Consider the following 16,402-nt stretch of genomic DNA (forward strand, 5'->3'; position numbering starts at 1 on the left):
GTACTGTACCCACCCAGAGAGAGCAAGGCCAACAACTATGCTCTCTCAGGGCTCCGGCAGCTGATGGCAAGCTGCACGACCAGGATTCAAACCAGCGATTTCTTGATAATAGTGGCAGCGCTTAAGTTTGATGAACCATTTGCAGCTTCTTAAATGATTAGGTTTAAGAAAAAAAAACGGGCTTGGTAATATGGTAAAAAATATCATATCACAATACACACTGACATGCTGACAAAAGTCATGGGATAGCAGTATGTAATTTGGTCATGAAGTGGTACGGCTGTACGGCTGTATAAGTTGTGAGGTGTTATCTTATGGTGAGTTCATGGCAAGGAAACGTGAATTATCAGAGTATAAGCATATAACAAAATCAGCATTTAGACTTTGTTCATTATGATTTTTATCATGAATAAATCAGAGAATACTGCTCTGATTCATGCAATACATTTTTAAGTGATTGAATCATCTAATATAAATTTATTTCTTATTGATATAACCTCACTAATTTTAACATTTAAATCTAATATTGTTAAAACGATGGAGGGACACATGATGCTTAATACTGACAGGATTTACCATCATTATTCCACCCTATTATCTGTGTTTATCTCAAATACTAAATACTACAGATAATTTTCTAAAGATATATTAAGAATTCTTCATAACACACACAAAAAAAACATTAAAAAAGTACAACATTTTATTTGTTAGTCAAGCATTACAAAAAATAACTGTTTAAATAAATGCCATGTTAGACATTAAGTAAAAGTTTCATTAATAAAAGTTTATCAGACTGATTTGCAGCAGCAACACATTCATTTATACTTGGCTTTTGGCAAAAATACAATCAGATAGACAGAGACAGAAAACTACTGTAGAAAACTTTCCTCTAAAACAGTGGAAAGAGTACCATATGACATAAACTGATAAAAAAGATCAATCTTAATAATTCAACAGTTGTGGGGATATTGGTAATACTGATAAATAGTAAATAGTAAAATGTGTGTTTGTATTGTTGTAATGCTGTTTCTACACAGACTAATTAAGAACATGCAACAATTACATTATATAGCTTATTGTGATCCACTGTGGGTCTTAAACAGGACTTTGTTCAGGTTCTTCACAAGAATCCAGTGCTGAAAAAAAAAAACAAATATGTGATGATATGTGTGGTATTGTGATATTATACACTGAGACATAGGTACAGTCTATCATTAAGGTGAATATACAGTGGTATGATAATTTTCATGATTTTCCCTTATAAATCATAGGTTGTTAGGATCAGCAATCTCAGTTAAATACAGCTCTAAAAAAGTACCACTTAAAAATGATGAGTTTCTTTGATTTTAACAAATTAAAAACCTCTGGAATATAATCAAGAGGAAGATGGAATTTTTGCCCCAGGAGTAAAGCAGCATAAAGTTATCCAAAAGCAGTGTGTAAGACTGGTGGAGGAGAACATGATGCCAAGATGCATGAAATTAAAACTGTGATTAAAAACCAGGATTATTCCACCAAATATTGATTATTTCTGAACTCTTAAAACTTTATGAATATGAACTTGTTTTCTTTGCATTATTTGAGGTCTGAAAGCTCTGCATCTTTTTTGTTATTTCAGTCATTTCTCATTTTCTGTAAATTCCCTTCAACCAGAAAAAAGAATCTTATTGGAAGCTTTAGGAAGCGTTTAGAGGTTATTTTTTCTGTTGCAGTGCCCAAATTAATGTACCTGCCTAATTTAGTTAAAATAATTATAGCACACTTTCTGTAAGTTCTATAAACCTCTTAAATTTCACTGTGTTCATCTGCTATATGATATATTTAGCTGAAATTGTTGATCCAAACAACCAATGATTTATACAGAAAACCAATGAAAATTATCAGGGGTGCCTAAAAATTTGAATTGCACTATATATTAATAACACTCTAAATGTAGGTATTGTAATATTATACACTTAGATGGAGCGATGGGACATTCATTATAAATAAATGTTATTAATTCTAGTAACTGTGGAATAATTACGTAACCCTGCCTTGCAACTCTTTAATAAAACACACATAATACACTGAGACTCACTTCTTGCGGTCCTTGTCTTTTTTTAAGTTGAGAGTTTGGGCGTTCAGCAGCTCAGCAGCAGCTCTGCGATTACTGAAGGAGAATATCTCCTCCTCCAGCGCTCTCTTCTTCTCCTCCAGAACGCTCTTCTCTTCTGCATGCTGACGCTTCAGCTGATCAAACTTCGCCTGCAGCTGCAACCAGGACCAGCAGAGGGCAGCATGAACATGGAGGACAAAAAAGGAAAGCAAAACACACAGAATTCAGCAATATATATATATATATATTATCAGGTCATTTACAAAGACCACATCTTAATTCTCCTATATATACTACTGCATTTTTTTTAGAATTAGAATTAGAATTAGAATATGATTGAAAAGTTACTTTATTTCAGTAATTTTGCTCAAAATGTGAAACTCATATATTATATAGATGTATTAAACACACAGAGTGAAAAAAATAAGTGTATCAGAAAATTTGAATATTATATAAGACCAATTGGTACTTTTGGCAGTGTGGGCAGTGTGCAGCCAAGTCCTGCTGGAAAATGAAATCCACACCTCCATAAAAGGTCAGCTGCTGGTGTTGGTCCACTGTGTTTTATTATCAAGTCCAAAGTCAGTGCAAAGAAGCACTTCATGCTTCCCTCTGCTGATAACAACTTTTATGAAGATGTGGATTTCTTTTTCCAGCAGGACTTGGCACACTGCCCACACTGCGTACCAAAAGTACCAATTGGTCTAGGATATAATATTCAAATTTTGTGAGATACTGATTTTTTCACTCTGTGTGTAATACATCTATATAATATATGAGTTTCACATTTTAAACTGAATTACTGAAATAAAGTAACTTGTCAATCATATTCTAATTTTCTGTGATGCACAAGTATATACAGCTCTGGAAAAATAAGAGAGCACTTTAAAAATGATGAGTTTCTTTGATTTTATCAATTTAAAAACCTCTGGAATATAATTAAGAGGAAGATGGATGATCACAAACCATCAAACCACCAAACTGAACTGCTTGAATTTTTACACCAGGAGTAAAGCAGCATAAAGTTATCCAAAAGCAGTGTGTAAGACTGGTGGAGGAGAACATGATGCCAAGATGCATGAAAAAAAAACTGTGATTAAAAACCAACCAGGATTATTCCACCAAATATTGATTATTTCTGAACTCTTAAAACTTTATGAATATGAACTTGTTTTCTTTGCATTATTTGAGGTCTGAAAGCTCTGCATCTTTTTTGTTATTTCAGTCATTTCTCATTTTCTGTAAATAAATGCTCTAAATGAGAATATTTTTATTTGTAATTTGGGAGAAATGTTGTCTGTAGTTTATAGAATAAAACAACAATGTTCATTTTACTCAAACATAAACCTATAAATAGCAAAATCAGAGAAACTGATTCAGAAACTGAAGTGGTAATGAACCTATTAATAAATGTTTAATTGGTTTGGTTTAATACCTGTCTCTCTGATTCCTTAAGCTCCCCCTCTTTCTCTTTCACCTTCTGAACAAAAGACTGCTTCATCTCCTCCTCTTGTCTCTGCAGATCTGCCTGAAACTCCTTACCCTGCGTTCACACTGGAAAGCGACAAAGCGACAGGCGACCATTCATTTCCTATGGCAGGGCGCGATTTGTCGCTGCGACACGCGAGAGGCGACAAGCGACAAAGCGACAGAGCGACAAGCGACACGGAGATGAATTTTTCTCAACTTTATGCAAATGAGTTATGACGCGGTGAAGCGACATTCTAACCCGATTGGCTCCTAGCTTTTCTTTGGACCAATCACAAACAAGGCGGTTCGACGTCCTCAAGCTCCTGCTCTCTGAATTTCTAGTTTCTTTCCCGGTTCTTTCTGTTGAACGGGGTGGACCCGCATCAATCTGTGGGAACGGCTGCGTTTCCAGCGCAGTTAAATCACAGAAACGCACAAGAGTCCAGCAAGTTTGGGAGTTATAGCTGGAAAATAAAGTGGCCAAGTGATTCCTTTTTTGTGCTTTTTTTCTTGTCGGAGGCTGGACCATGATAAACGCGGGCGTTGAGCTTGACACGCCCACAAGCGACAAACGCTGGGTGACACAAGCGACTCGTCGCGTTCCAGTGTGAACGCAGGGTTACGCTTTGCTTCATACGTCTCCTGAAGGCTAAACACACAGAGTTACACATAGACAGAGCCAACATCCATTAATAACAGATTTTCTTAGTTACATATTTATACAGTAACCCAACGCATTTCTTTAAAACTCGATTTACATAAGAAAAAAATAATAATATTTCAATCTGCAAAAGAAAGGCTTTCAGGACATTGTTTTAACCTCAATATTTAACTTGTTCCTTAAAAACAAAAATAAATTTAGCTTTAAAGAACAACTGCATCACAAATTAGACCTTAATCAAGTCGACTGTACTGTAAATAAGTGTGCAGTCTGATTAAATCAGCTGTACATCGGCTGGATAAGGAATCTAGGGGACTTCTGAGTACCGTAAGTCTGAGGAATGTCCTGAAGTATGAGGTCAAATTCTCAAGCTCTGCTTCTCCAAACCAGAGAGGAACGAACAAATATTTATACACAGAAAACTGGAAAGTACCATTTAGAAGTTTGGAACAGCTTGCTGTGTTAATAATTGTGTTTTTCTGTATATATTTTATATTCTTTAAGTATATAATGTAGATGTAAAAAAAAAATGGTGTACTAGTGCACCTTAAAAAAATGGAATACTATTGAAAAAAAGTGACTTTATTTCAGAAATTTAGTTGAAAATGTAAAACTTATATAGATGTATTAAACACAGAGTGATCTATTTTAAGCCTTTATTTCTTTTATTGTTGATGATTTATGATGATTATGATGATTTTACAGCCAATGAAAACCCAAAAATCAGTGTCTCAGAAAACTAGAATATGATATAATAAGACCAATTGGTACTTTTGGAGCAGTGTGCCAAGTCCTGCTGGAAAATGAAATCCTCATCTCCAAACCATCACTGATTGGTGGAAAATTCACACTAGACCTCGAGCAGTTTGGACTGTGTGTCTCTCCACTCTTCCTCCAGACTCTGATCCTTTAATTTACTTTAAATGAAATATAAAATTTACTGATGATCAGTGATGGTTTGGAGAGACATGTCTGTCATCTGCTGGTGTTGATCCACTGTGTTTTATTATCAAGTATAAAATCTTACAGCACTTCATATCTTACAGCTTCCCTCTGCTGAAAACAACTTTTATGGAGATTGCGGAGGATTTCATTTTCCAGCAGGACTTGGCACACTGCCCACACTGCCAAAAAAGTATCAATTGGTCTTATATAATATTACATTTTTCTGATTTTGACACTGATTTGTGGGTTTACATTGGCTGTAATCCATAATCATCATAAATCATCAACAATAAAAGAAATAAACACTTAAAATAGATCACTCTGTGTTTAATACATCTATATAATATATGTGAGTTTCACATTTTAAAACTGAATTACTTTTCAATGATATTCTAATTTTCTGAGATGCTCTAGTATATGATAGGAGGACAGTTTGAGCTGGTACCTGATTGGTTGGCACTCTGGGTTTGTGTCTTTAAAGCCCATCTCCTCCAGTTTGCAGCGTCTGTAGAGCTCGTAGTGTCGAGTGTGAGTCTGCTCTCTCAGATCCTCCATGTTTATACAGATCAGCATCTCCCGCAGCTTCACAAAATCACAGTGGCTCTCGTTCTCCACTGAAAGATTAAACACATAAATACAGTTAAACTATCAGGAGTGAGTTTAAGTACATATATACATATAGTTTAAATACAACCCTGCACTGATTAACATTAACACACTCAGTATCTGTTTCTGTATTAGCCATAGCTCTATAGTTTGTGCCCATCACATTCTTATATTCATAAATTAGTACCTGTTATATTAGCCATAGTTCACATTAATTCTCTGTACTGTTTTGTTCTGTTATTTGTTTGTTGTTTGTTGTTTGTTTGTACTGAGCGGGTCGACCCGAGTGGGATGGGTTCCTCGGACTGAGTCTTGGTTCCTTCCAAGGTTTCTTCCTCTTAAAGGGAGTTTTTCTTGCCACTGTGTCACCATAAAATCAGCATCTCTGTGGTGCTGCTCATAAGAGGCGTGGACCTGTTTTACCTGTAAAGCGGCTTTGTGACGACCTTTGTTGTAAAAAGCGCTATATAAATAAAATTGAATTGAATTGAATTGAATATATAAGCTGGGTTTTCTCACCTTGCACCACACCCCAGGGGTACTGCCTGGCCTTCACCATCTTATTCCCAACGTTCACCTCCTCTGTGCTCCCGACAACAGCAAACGGAAGGTGACCCTAAAATAATAACAACAACCACATCAACCACATCAACCATAACCATAACTATAGTTTAACTGTGTAGAGTAGAGCTTAGATCGGGGCCAAAAATATATATTTTTAATCCCAAACACAGAATTCTGCAGCTTTCTCAGTGTTTTTTGTCGCTGCTGTTGTGCTGAATCTGACGCCCTGCAGAATCCGGCTCCCCTTAGCGAACAGAATCGGCACAACACCGATTACTGGATTACTGGATCTCAGAAAGCTGCAGGAGAGTGGAGGTGAGCTATTCAACAAAGGTAAGTACTTTTTATCGTGTTACAACAACTACAACAAAATCAATTTAACACCAGAGTTCTCCTTTAAGAAGAGAAAAATGCATGTTCTGGTAGCGTACGTTCATGGTGGTGTTGATGGTCGCCACCGTCTCGTCGTCGATTGGGAACTGGTAGATCTGGACGCCATTGCTGACCAGCTCACTCATGATTTTCATCTTAAACTTGTGGAGCTCGCTTTTAGAGATGGTGTCGGCTTTCGCTATGACCGGAATAATGTTCACCTGAAAGAGAGACAAATGAACAAAAATAAATCATTTTTGATTATTTTTCCACCTGCTTCTACATCTCACAAACACTTTCAATGATGTTGAGGTCTGGAACCAGGGGTGGTCAATCCATTGCAGCATTTTTTATTGGGATTTTTTTATTGGGATTTTTTTATTGGGATTTTTTTATTGGGATTTTTTAAATTTCTTTTTATTTATCCTTTATTTAACCAGGTCAGTCCTACTGAGACACAATAATCTTTTTTTCCAACGGAAGTCTGGTGAAAACAGCAGCGTAAACATCAGTTTCAACATTAAAACAGACAATTCACAATTACACCATAAAACACCAGTAAAACAACAATTTACAAAATAAAATCAGGTTGGATCAATAGTGTTGAATTACCAGACTTTTGAGACTATTGAACTATTTTGGAAAAAAGCACTTTAATAGTACTTCAAAGTCATTTTTTATTAGTTTTAAAGTTATAAAGTTAAAATCGGGGTGTGTAGTCTTATATATAATATATATATATATACATACATAGATCTTGGATAATAATGTAATGTAAAGTTTGATAACAGCATCGTCTCAGACTTTTCACATTGGTGCATCCCTATTATAAAGCATACAAGAAAATTTTGTACTACTGGGATTTTTTTTTTCTTTTTTACAGTTGTAGACCATACTGTTAGTTAAAAAGAGTCCTATATAAAGAATGACCCCCTACACAGGCCTAAAATAAAAAAAAACTGTGATACTGTGAGCACAGAGCTAACATATCCTGAGAAAAAGTAAAATCTTAGATTAAATAAAAAATAAAATTACATGGCCAGGGTCTCTAGATTCTTCCAATGAGGTGTGGAGATGCTGTGAGCTGAATAACGGTGTAAAAAGTGATTTATCTGCAGTGTAAAATATATAATACTGGATCTCGGAAAGCTGCAGGAGAGCGGAGGAGAGATATTCAACAAAGATAAGAACTTTTTATCACGTTTTACTACAACAAAATCAGTTTCACACTGGAATTCTCCTTTAAATAACACTCATACTGTCTTCTCCCAACAGTGCCTGACCTTACTGTCCAGCTTCTTCATGGTGACCAGGTCCAGAGATTTGAGGGAGTGGCCAGAGGGGGCAATAAAGTAGAGGCAGGCGTGGATCCTGGAGTCGTGGAAGTTATGGAGAGAACGACGGATCTTCAGCTCCTCCTGCAGGAACGACTCAAACTGAGTGTCGATATAATCCACAATGTGCTGATAGCTGTAAAAAATACAGTACAGACTGTGAACACATGTACAGACTATTCATATACATTATATACAGCTCTGGAAAAAAATGTAAGCACTTCAGTTTCTGAATCAGTTTCTCTGATTTTACTATTTATAGGTTTATGTTTGAGTAAAATGAACATTGTTGTTTTATTCTATAAACTACAGACAACATTTCTCCCAAATTACAAATAAAAAATATTCTCATTTAGAGCATTTATTTACAGAAAATGAGAAATGACTGAAATAACAAAAAAGATGCAGAGCTTTCAGACCTCAAATAATGCAAAGAAAACAAGTTCATATTCATAAAGTTTTAAGAGTTCAGAAATCAATATTTGGTGGAATAATCCTGGTTGGTTTTTAATCACAGTTTTTTTTCATGCATCTTGGCATCATGTTCTCCTCCACCAGTCTTACACACTGCTTTTGGATAACTTTATGCTGCTTTACTCCTGGTGCAAAAATTCAAGCAGTTCAGTTTGGTGGTTTGATGGTTTGTGATCATCCATCTTCCTCTTGATTATATTCCAGAGTTTTTTTATTTGGTAAAATCAAAGAAACTCATCATTTTTAAGTTCTATCTTTTTTTAGATGTGTATATTACACTATTCATGTATCTTCTTGCCTTTCCTTCTTGTTCATCTGATCCCCGAAGCCCACGGTGTTGACCACGGTAAGCTTTAACCGGACGTTGCTCTCCTGGAGATCGTAGGTCTGAGCTCTGAGCTTCACCTGCGGCTCAAAGTGTGACGACTCAAAGTTCTCAAAGTTGGTGTTGAACAGAGTGTCCATCAGCGTGGACTTCCCAATACCAGTCTCCCCTGAAAACGACAGGAAACACAAACAGCTGATTCAGAACATAAGGAGTGAACTGAGCCAACAATATGCAAATCAGTCAATCAATAATCCCGCCCCCCTGCTGACATCCAACCATCTGCGTCTCACCGCTATCAGAGGCACACTGCTGCTGCTGCAGCTCAGCCAATCAGCTCTCCCTCCAGACCCGCCCCTAAACCCATACATCACCCAGTGCCCCTCCCAAACTCCCCCTCCCATTTTTTTTTTGCATTTTTCAAATTTGAGCTGAGGTTGGAGTCAGGGAATCAGGGATTTTAGCAGAGTACTACTGTACATGGAGAGCTACGGGGTTACAGTGCATTACCGGCTGATAACGGTACTTATAGAACGCCTCTCAGCCAATCACACTGCAGGGTCTGAACTAACTGTGGTATAATATGTAGATGTTTTCTCACCAATACAGAGGATGTTGAAGCAGAAGCCCTGGTTGGTGGATTTGTTCACCAGTTGATCTGGAAGACTGTCAAAACCAACATGACCCGACAGAGTGAGAGAGCGAGCATTCTGTTCCTACAGAGAGAGAGAGAGAGAGAGAGAGAGAGAGAGAGAGAGAGAGAGAGAGAGAGACAGAGAGAGAGAGAGAGAGAGAAATAAAAGATGGACGACGGGAAGCCGGAATAGACGGGCCAAGAGAGCAAACCCATTGAAAGCAAACTCATTTGACACTGTCAGCTCACTTTAAAGGAGGTCATTGTTACGACCACTTGACACGTTCTGTAACACAATTGAGAAACAATAACACCACTGATCACTACATACAACTGTGTGTTTCTAGGATTCAAGGATTCAAGGAGACTTTACTGTCATTTCACATCACATGTGGTACAAAATTATGGTGGAACTAAATTATTATATAGTGTTATCCCGGTCCAGTAACACCCAAAGAGCAATCGATAAAATAAAATAAATATAAGAAAAAATAAAATAAAACAAAATAAAATAATAATAAAACATATCAAGATAAATACACAAAATACACAAAACTGTGTGTGTGTGTGTGTGTGTGTGTGTGTGTGTGTGTGTGTGTGTGTTTGGAGGCTATTGTAATGCAAGTCAACCAACCAACATATTAAAAATCATAAGCAGATGTAAGTGCCATATACGCATGTCTATTTATAAAAAAATGTATACAGAATTGATCTCTGACCCCAGATTCTGTCGATCAGTTGTAACATGTTTGATATCTGACCTGTGCTTCTTTAGTTTACACTGTACACTGTACAGTCACATACAGTATTTTTAGTATCTAAACTTTAGTTTCTAAAGAGATTTATGATGCGTCTATTTTACTCCCCAAAACATCCAGATCTGCGTTAGTTTGGTAAATTATGGTTTTCAGAGGATTTTAAAGAAACAGCCTGACTTACTTTAGTCTATAAACACAACAAAAAACTGAACAAACTGTGTTTAAAAGGGTTTTGGGTGTTTGTTCACAGAAATCTGAATCCGGGGTCCAAAATCTGATTTCTTTACTTATCTATTAGTAGTATTGTTTAAGGGGAGCATCTAAAATCACCCATTGTTTTTTTAAGCACTGAAGATATAATCGGTATACAATCGATGTGCACTAATAAATCAATTCTGTATTTTATCCTAGATACTGAAAAATTAGTTAAAACGATTTAACACACAGTACTTTTCTAGTTATCCTATCTTAACTGGGTTGTGAGTCTAAAAGAAGATTCCTGACTATTCAAAGCATTTAAATTAACCTTTATTTCAACATTTTAACACTAACCCATGCTTATGATGCAATTTTAAATAAAAAGTTGTTTAAAAGGCTGTGTTTCCATCACACATCTAATGCAAAACCTAATGCAAAAAATAAATAAATAAATAAATAAATAAACATTTATTTAATGTTTTTTGCTATCAGGGAATGTAAACTAACCGAGGTACCTATGGGAATATGGAAAAAGTTTGGGCACCACTGATCATTTTTATGATTTTTCTTTATAAATCATAGAAAATTTACGTTAATGATTTTTAAAGGAAAATCATAAAAATAATTTGTTCATACATATCTTTGTATAAATGAGAATTTCCACTGTTTGGCTAGAAGAGGGTAGTTGTAAACATATAATCGCTATTTCATAGCATATCTAACAGGATTAATATTGAGAAAAGTTGAGTAAATATATTGATTAAATGTATTTACAGTGATTTAAAGTTTATTCAGAGCTGTAGGGAAACTCCCACACCCAAAACTTCAGCCTCTTTACAGCAAAACTCCCACATTTCAGACTCAGAGCTTCATATTTAAACTTATATAGTTACCTACTCACCATTCTGAGACCCGGCTCGGGTAAAACCATCTGTAATCCGGAGAAAAATCCCGTAAAATAAAGAAAATAAAAACTCTGAGCTCCGGTTTACCGACAGATGGATAACGGCCCCAACTTTCCCCAATAACTCCCAGCTGATACACAATACCAGCGGAGCGGGAGTTTATTACAGAAAGAGGGAGATAAAACTTCAGCCCGAGATTAAATGCGCCTTTTAACAGACTTGTGTACAAATACTGCTCCTGTCTAACGTTCTTACTAACTGTAAAATACTGTACTAATCTGAATTTTAAACGATATCGCTCTGTTTTCGCGCTGTTTTCGCTTAAATTCACTACCTCCCCCCCACTCACTCTGAATGATAGTGGTAGGTTCCAGCCCCGCCCCCTCCTCCTCCCTCCTCTCGCCTTGTTGCTAAGCAGCCTCTGTCCATTCCGGCTCCGCGAGGAGAGGCCGTTACAGGGGCGTGTCCCAAATCGCGCTCTGCTCCCTTAGTAGGCTCCCTCTGGTAATGTGCTTAAAAAAATAGGATACAATCAGCTCCTTTTTGATTAGTCTTTTTATTATTCTTATTTATCTGTTTTCTAATCATATTAATCTGTATTTATTTTATTGGAATTTCTATGGTATTTCTATGAACTGATTCTCATATGAATTTACATTTTATTAAAATTTCTAATTTTTAATCTTTTTATATATCTTTATATTTACTGGTTCTAGTGTTTGTTTTGTTAAAGTTTATTATTTAATTGTTTTCACATTTAATTGTTTTTTTATCGTTCTATTAAATGATTCTAATCAAACTTTATTAATTATTGTCTTTTTATAACTTCCTAACGCAATACCTTAACTTATTACCTAACTGGTTCAAATTTGCCTTTTATTAAAGTTTATTGTTTTATTGTTTGTTTATATCTTTCTATTAACCGGTTCTTATTAAAGATTATCATTTTCTATTTTTTAAATATATCTTTCTATTCACCGGTACTGATCTGCATTTTATTAAAGTTTTATTTATTATTTTTTTCATATTTTTCTATTAACTGGTTCTAATTAAAGTTTGTTATTGTATTGTTTTGTTTTTTATATATCTTTCTATTACCTGATTTTCATTATAATGTGTATTTTTGCTTACTTACATGTGCACTTTACATTTTAGCATTCAATTAGCTTTAATTGTTTGCTTTTTTGTGTTTGGGATTTTTGTTTGTTTTTTTGCTGTCTTTTGCACTTTAAGATGAATTTGCAACGCATGTAAAAAATAAAATGTATTATTATTATTATTATTATTATTATTATTATTATTATTATTATTATTATTACTTTACCTTTTTTTGAGTCCCAGATCCTGTTATTTCATGCTGCTCGTGTTGCAGTGTGTTTAAGTGTGTAGGGAGCGGTGGAGTAAATTGAGACGCAGCCTGATGTTAAAGCGGAGTTGCTGGGAGCCAACAGGGAGGATCCAGGAGTCCAGTTTCATCCACCCTGAGCTCAGAACACACTGCGACCCCTGCCTGCATCTCTACCCCTGATTTATTCCTGTTTAAACCGCTGCGCTACTTTAGATGAGGAAAAACGGGATGGAGCACAAACTGCATCCATTACTCTGTTTATAAACATCTCAGAACAGCAGGATGGAGTGCACCCAGGAGTCTGTGCTGGAGTTCCTGCTGGAGAAAGGGGGGCGTGTGAGGAATAAGGAGCTGACAGAGCATTTTAAAGAGTTCCTCACTGGAGGGAAGGACAGGACTGTGGCCAGGGAGACCTTCAAACGGTTTGTGGATAACATTGCCTACGTTAAGCAGGAGAACGGAGAGAAGATGGTGTGCTTAAAGAAGAAGTACCGGGAGATGAAGAGGAGGATGAGGGATGCAGATCATGATGAGGGTCATGCAGAGAATAATAATCTGAGGTGTGAAGATGAAGATGACAGCCATGGTCGGGAGACTAATGGTCAGGGGAATAAGAGGATGCTCAGTGCTGTGGGTGGGGATGCTGATGATGCTGGTGGTGGTGATGATGCTCATGATGAAAAAGAAAAAGAAGAAGAAGAAGACAAAAGAATGGATGTGTCAGACTCAGAACCAGTATCTGACTTGTGTGTTTCAGACATTGCCCTGATTGAAGTGACCAGCTCTGACTTGGCACAGGAAGAACAGAAAGGAAAGGACTGTGGAAAATGTTCTGGGAATGCCAGAGAGGCATGTGAAGCTGAGCATGATGTAACTGAGGTCACGACCTGCCCTACTTCCACTTCTGGAAAACTGGCCAATCACGCGGAGCATGAATCCATGGATTGTAAAGGAGCTCTTGCGGCTCAACTGGCAAGCCGCCGCAGATCCTCTCGAGGGTCGCAGCGAAGCCTGGTTGCTTCCTTTGACGATGGCGTAAGCGAAGTCGACGCTCTAGGTGCCTCAGGTTTGGGCGCAGAAGTTGGCACAGGAACACCAAGAGGGAGCCGAAGGAGCTTTGTGGAGATCATGATGAGCAGTTCTCCACAGGTGAGGCGCAACCTGTTGCGCAGGAGCTCCCAAAGTCAAATGATGAGCCGAAGACGAGAATCTCTGAAGAGCGATGGGGATTCGGGTTCTATTCTGTCCTCTGTGGACGAGGACTGTGCTTTGGTATCTCTAGACCCTCTCGAGCATGAGTGGATGATGTGTGCCAGTGATGGGGAGTGGGACAGTCTCCAGCGTCTTCTGGATTGCGAGCCGAGTCTTGTCACCAAGAAGGACTTTGTGACCGGCTTCACGTGCCTGCATTGGGCTGCCAAGCAAGGAAAACACGAGTTGCTCGCAATGTTGGTCACCTTCGCCCAGCAGCACTCTGTCGCTGTCAACGTGAACGCCCGCTCCAGTGCCGGGTACACCCCTCTCCACCTAGCAGCCATGCACAACCACATAGAGGTCATGAAGCTGCTGGTTGGAGCCTACAATGCGGACCTTGAGGCGAGGGACTACAGTGGGAAGAAGCCTTCCCAGTACCTCGATCCCTCGGTGGCGAAGGACATTCAGGATATTGTAGGAGCTTGCAAGGACTTTGACTTGGGTGTTGAAAATGTAGAGTACAGTGCTGGATGGTGGCGCCTTCCCAAAGTTCTCCAGTCCAACCTTAACCCATTGAGACTTCTCAACCCGCTGGAGGAACCTGCGTCTGACGGCCAGGCCAAGCCAAAATCGCTGTATCGCAAGGCTTCCATTGGCAGGATCAAGCTAAATAGAGGCAAGATAAGGACTCAGATAGTTCACAGCACCTCATTCAGAGAGACAGAAGAGGGCAACCGGTCCCTGAAGAGTCCGGTCAAGTCCAGACCCGTATCTAACCTCTTTGGATAATAGAGGAACGTCTCTGAACGAGGACCTTTCCTGAAACTGTCCCAATTTTACCTCTTAGGTGCTGTCGGACAGTGTAGCATTGTTTCACCCCCTGAAGCATTCACGCGGCACTAAGCTCCCCGTTTCGCTAATGGGCTTAAACACTCAGATATGCCTGGATATCCAAGCACTTAGGCTCTTTAACAAGAACGAATTAAAAAACAAATTAGTAAAGCTTTAATCTATGTTGTGAAAATGTGACCAATAGGGATTAGCACTACTGGACCAATGCATTTGACACTTTGCTATATTTTAAGGTAGAATTTTAAATACACAGTTTAAATACATGGTTAAGATGTAGATGAAGTACAGGTATTTTATTTCAGAGTGGGTTTAGTGTTAAAATTCTCTGACAATTGGGAAAAAATAATGAGAATGGTGGTGAATGGATTTAAATTATTCTCAACATTCCATATTAAAAATGTCTATATTTCTGTTGTAGGTATAGAAGAAGGATGCTTGCATTTATTCACCACAAGTAAAGAAATCTGAGTCAGTATATTTCTCTACAATCAATCACAATCACCAAATCCTGCTCTTTTTATCTCTTTTTAACATGAATTAAGAATGTAGGTGAATCAGTGGAATTTCCCTTTAACCTGGGATGCTAGCTAGTGAATTTCTGAAGCACATTCATGCTATAAAGTTGTGAAATATAAAATATGCACGCTGCCTGCTGTAAACCTGGTGTAGTTTTTGCACGGTTCTGTTTTGGGTGTTCTGATGGTGAACAGTGTGCCTTTACTGCTCCTCCGTCTTCCGGTCCTTAACTGGATTAATGTTGCTGTTCTGATGCTTAAAAACACTTTACAATAAGGATACATCAATTAACAGCACTTCCTAAAGTAATATATATATATATATATATATATATATATATATATATATATATATATATATATATATATATTAATATCACATTATATTATGCTTTTTTTAGCAAAAAAAAATAATCACATTAATGTGAATAGCCAAAATGTTTACTTCACAAACTGTGCTTTCATTTTATTTATGATTGTTTTTTTTTATATATTTTAAAATATATATTTCATGTCAGTCTGAATGTCTAAATTTTCTTTTAAAAAAGTTAATTACTGTTACAATTCATGTAATTGTAATTTTATGCTATGCAATTATTGTTATATCAGTGGCATAAAATTGTCCTTTATTGCAATTATTTATGGGACAATATATAGACACAAATATATATTTTGTGTGACAGGCCTAATTAAATGTTTAAAATTAATATCTCAACAAATTCTTAATTGAAACTACTTAAGGCATTATTAAAAATTACTTGACATTACAAAAATGTTAATACTTAAGAAAAATGTATGTAAATTATATTTAAATGTTAGTTAATCATTAGTTGAGATGTTCTGTTATAAGGACTGTAATTAATGTAACATTTATTGTAAAGTGTAAAATGGTACTGGTGGCTTTAGATGTGCGTTTATGCATAAATGTGAAACACAATCATGACTGTTACACACCTGCTTTTAATATGTTAATATGTTTAATATGTTGTACATGCTTATTTGTAATGCACTTTTTATATATTTTTATAATCTGAATCTTGTTGATTATTTGGAACATTACTTTTGTGAATGTGATCAGAATTTAATCCTCCTGTAAAAGAGAAACTGGATCAGACTCAGACTTCACCTCCTCAGTGTTTGTGCTGCTTATTC

The 16,402-nt window shown here is 36.8% G+C and overlaps 2 protein-coding genes across 2 annotated transcripts; one reads left to right on the forward strand and one right to left on the reverse strand.

The window, feature by feature from the left end:
* Positions 1-686: 686 nt before the first annotated feature.
* On the reverse strand, positions 687-11,702 carry septin10 (septin 10). Its single transcript, XM_022665683.2, has 11 exons — positions 11,338-11,702; positions 9,448-9,562; positions 8,820-9,015; positions 7,997-8,183; positions 6,773-6,934; positions 6,297-6,393; positions 5,617-5,785; positions 4,185-4,214; positions 3,531-3,633; positions 2,078-2,250; positions 687-1,136 (listed from the first exon to the last, which is right to left on the reverse strand). The coding sequence occupies exons 1-11, from the start codon at positions 11,365-11,367 to the stop codon at positions 1,121-1,123; spliced, it is 1,278 nt and encodes a 425-aa protein (XP_022521404.1). The 5' UTR covers positions 11,368-11,702; the 3' UTR covers positions 687-1,120.
* A 1,069-nt stretch (positions 11,703-12,771) lies between these two features.
* sowahca (sosondowah ankyrin repeat domain family Ca) lies at positions 12,772-15,579 on the forward strand. The gene has a single exon (XM_007235493.4). It carries the CDS (start codon positions 12,972-12,974, stop codon positions 14,670-14,672), a length of 1,701 nt encoding a protein of 566 aa, XP_007235555.3. The 5' UTR covers positions 12,772-12,971; the 3' UTR covers positions 14,673-15,579.
* The last annotated feature ends 823 nt before the right edge of the window (positions 15,580-16,402 follow it).

Source organism: Astyanax mexicanus, chromosome 11 (assembly GCF_023375975.1).
Source record: "Astyanax mexicanus isolate ESR-SI-001 chromosome 11, AstMex3_surface, whole genome shotgun sequence".
Lineage (NCBI taxonomy): Eukaryota > Metazoa > Chordata > Actinopteri > Characiformes > Acestrorhamphidae > Astyanax > Astyanax mexicanus.

Coding starts and splice junctions, on each gene's coding strand:
- septin10 (XM_022665683.2), bottom strand. CDS start 11,367: ATGGTTTTACCCGAGCCGGGTCTCAGAATG. Junction 8,184..8,819: donor CAGATGAACAAGAAGGAAAG/GCAAGAAGATAC, acceptor TATTTTTTACAG/CTATCAGCACATTGTGGATT. Junction 6,935..7,996: donor TGAAGAAGCTGGACAGTAAG/GTCAGGCACTGT, acceptor TCTCTCTTTCAG/GTGAACATTATTCCGGTCAT.
- sowahca (XM_007235493.4), top strand. CDS start 12,972: ATGGAGTGCACCCAGGAGTCTGTGCTGGAGTTCCTGCTGGAGAAAGGG.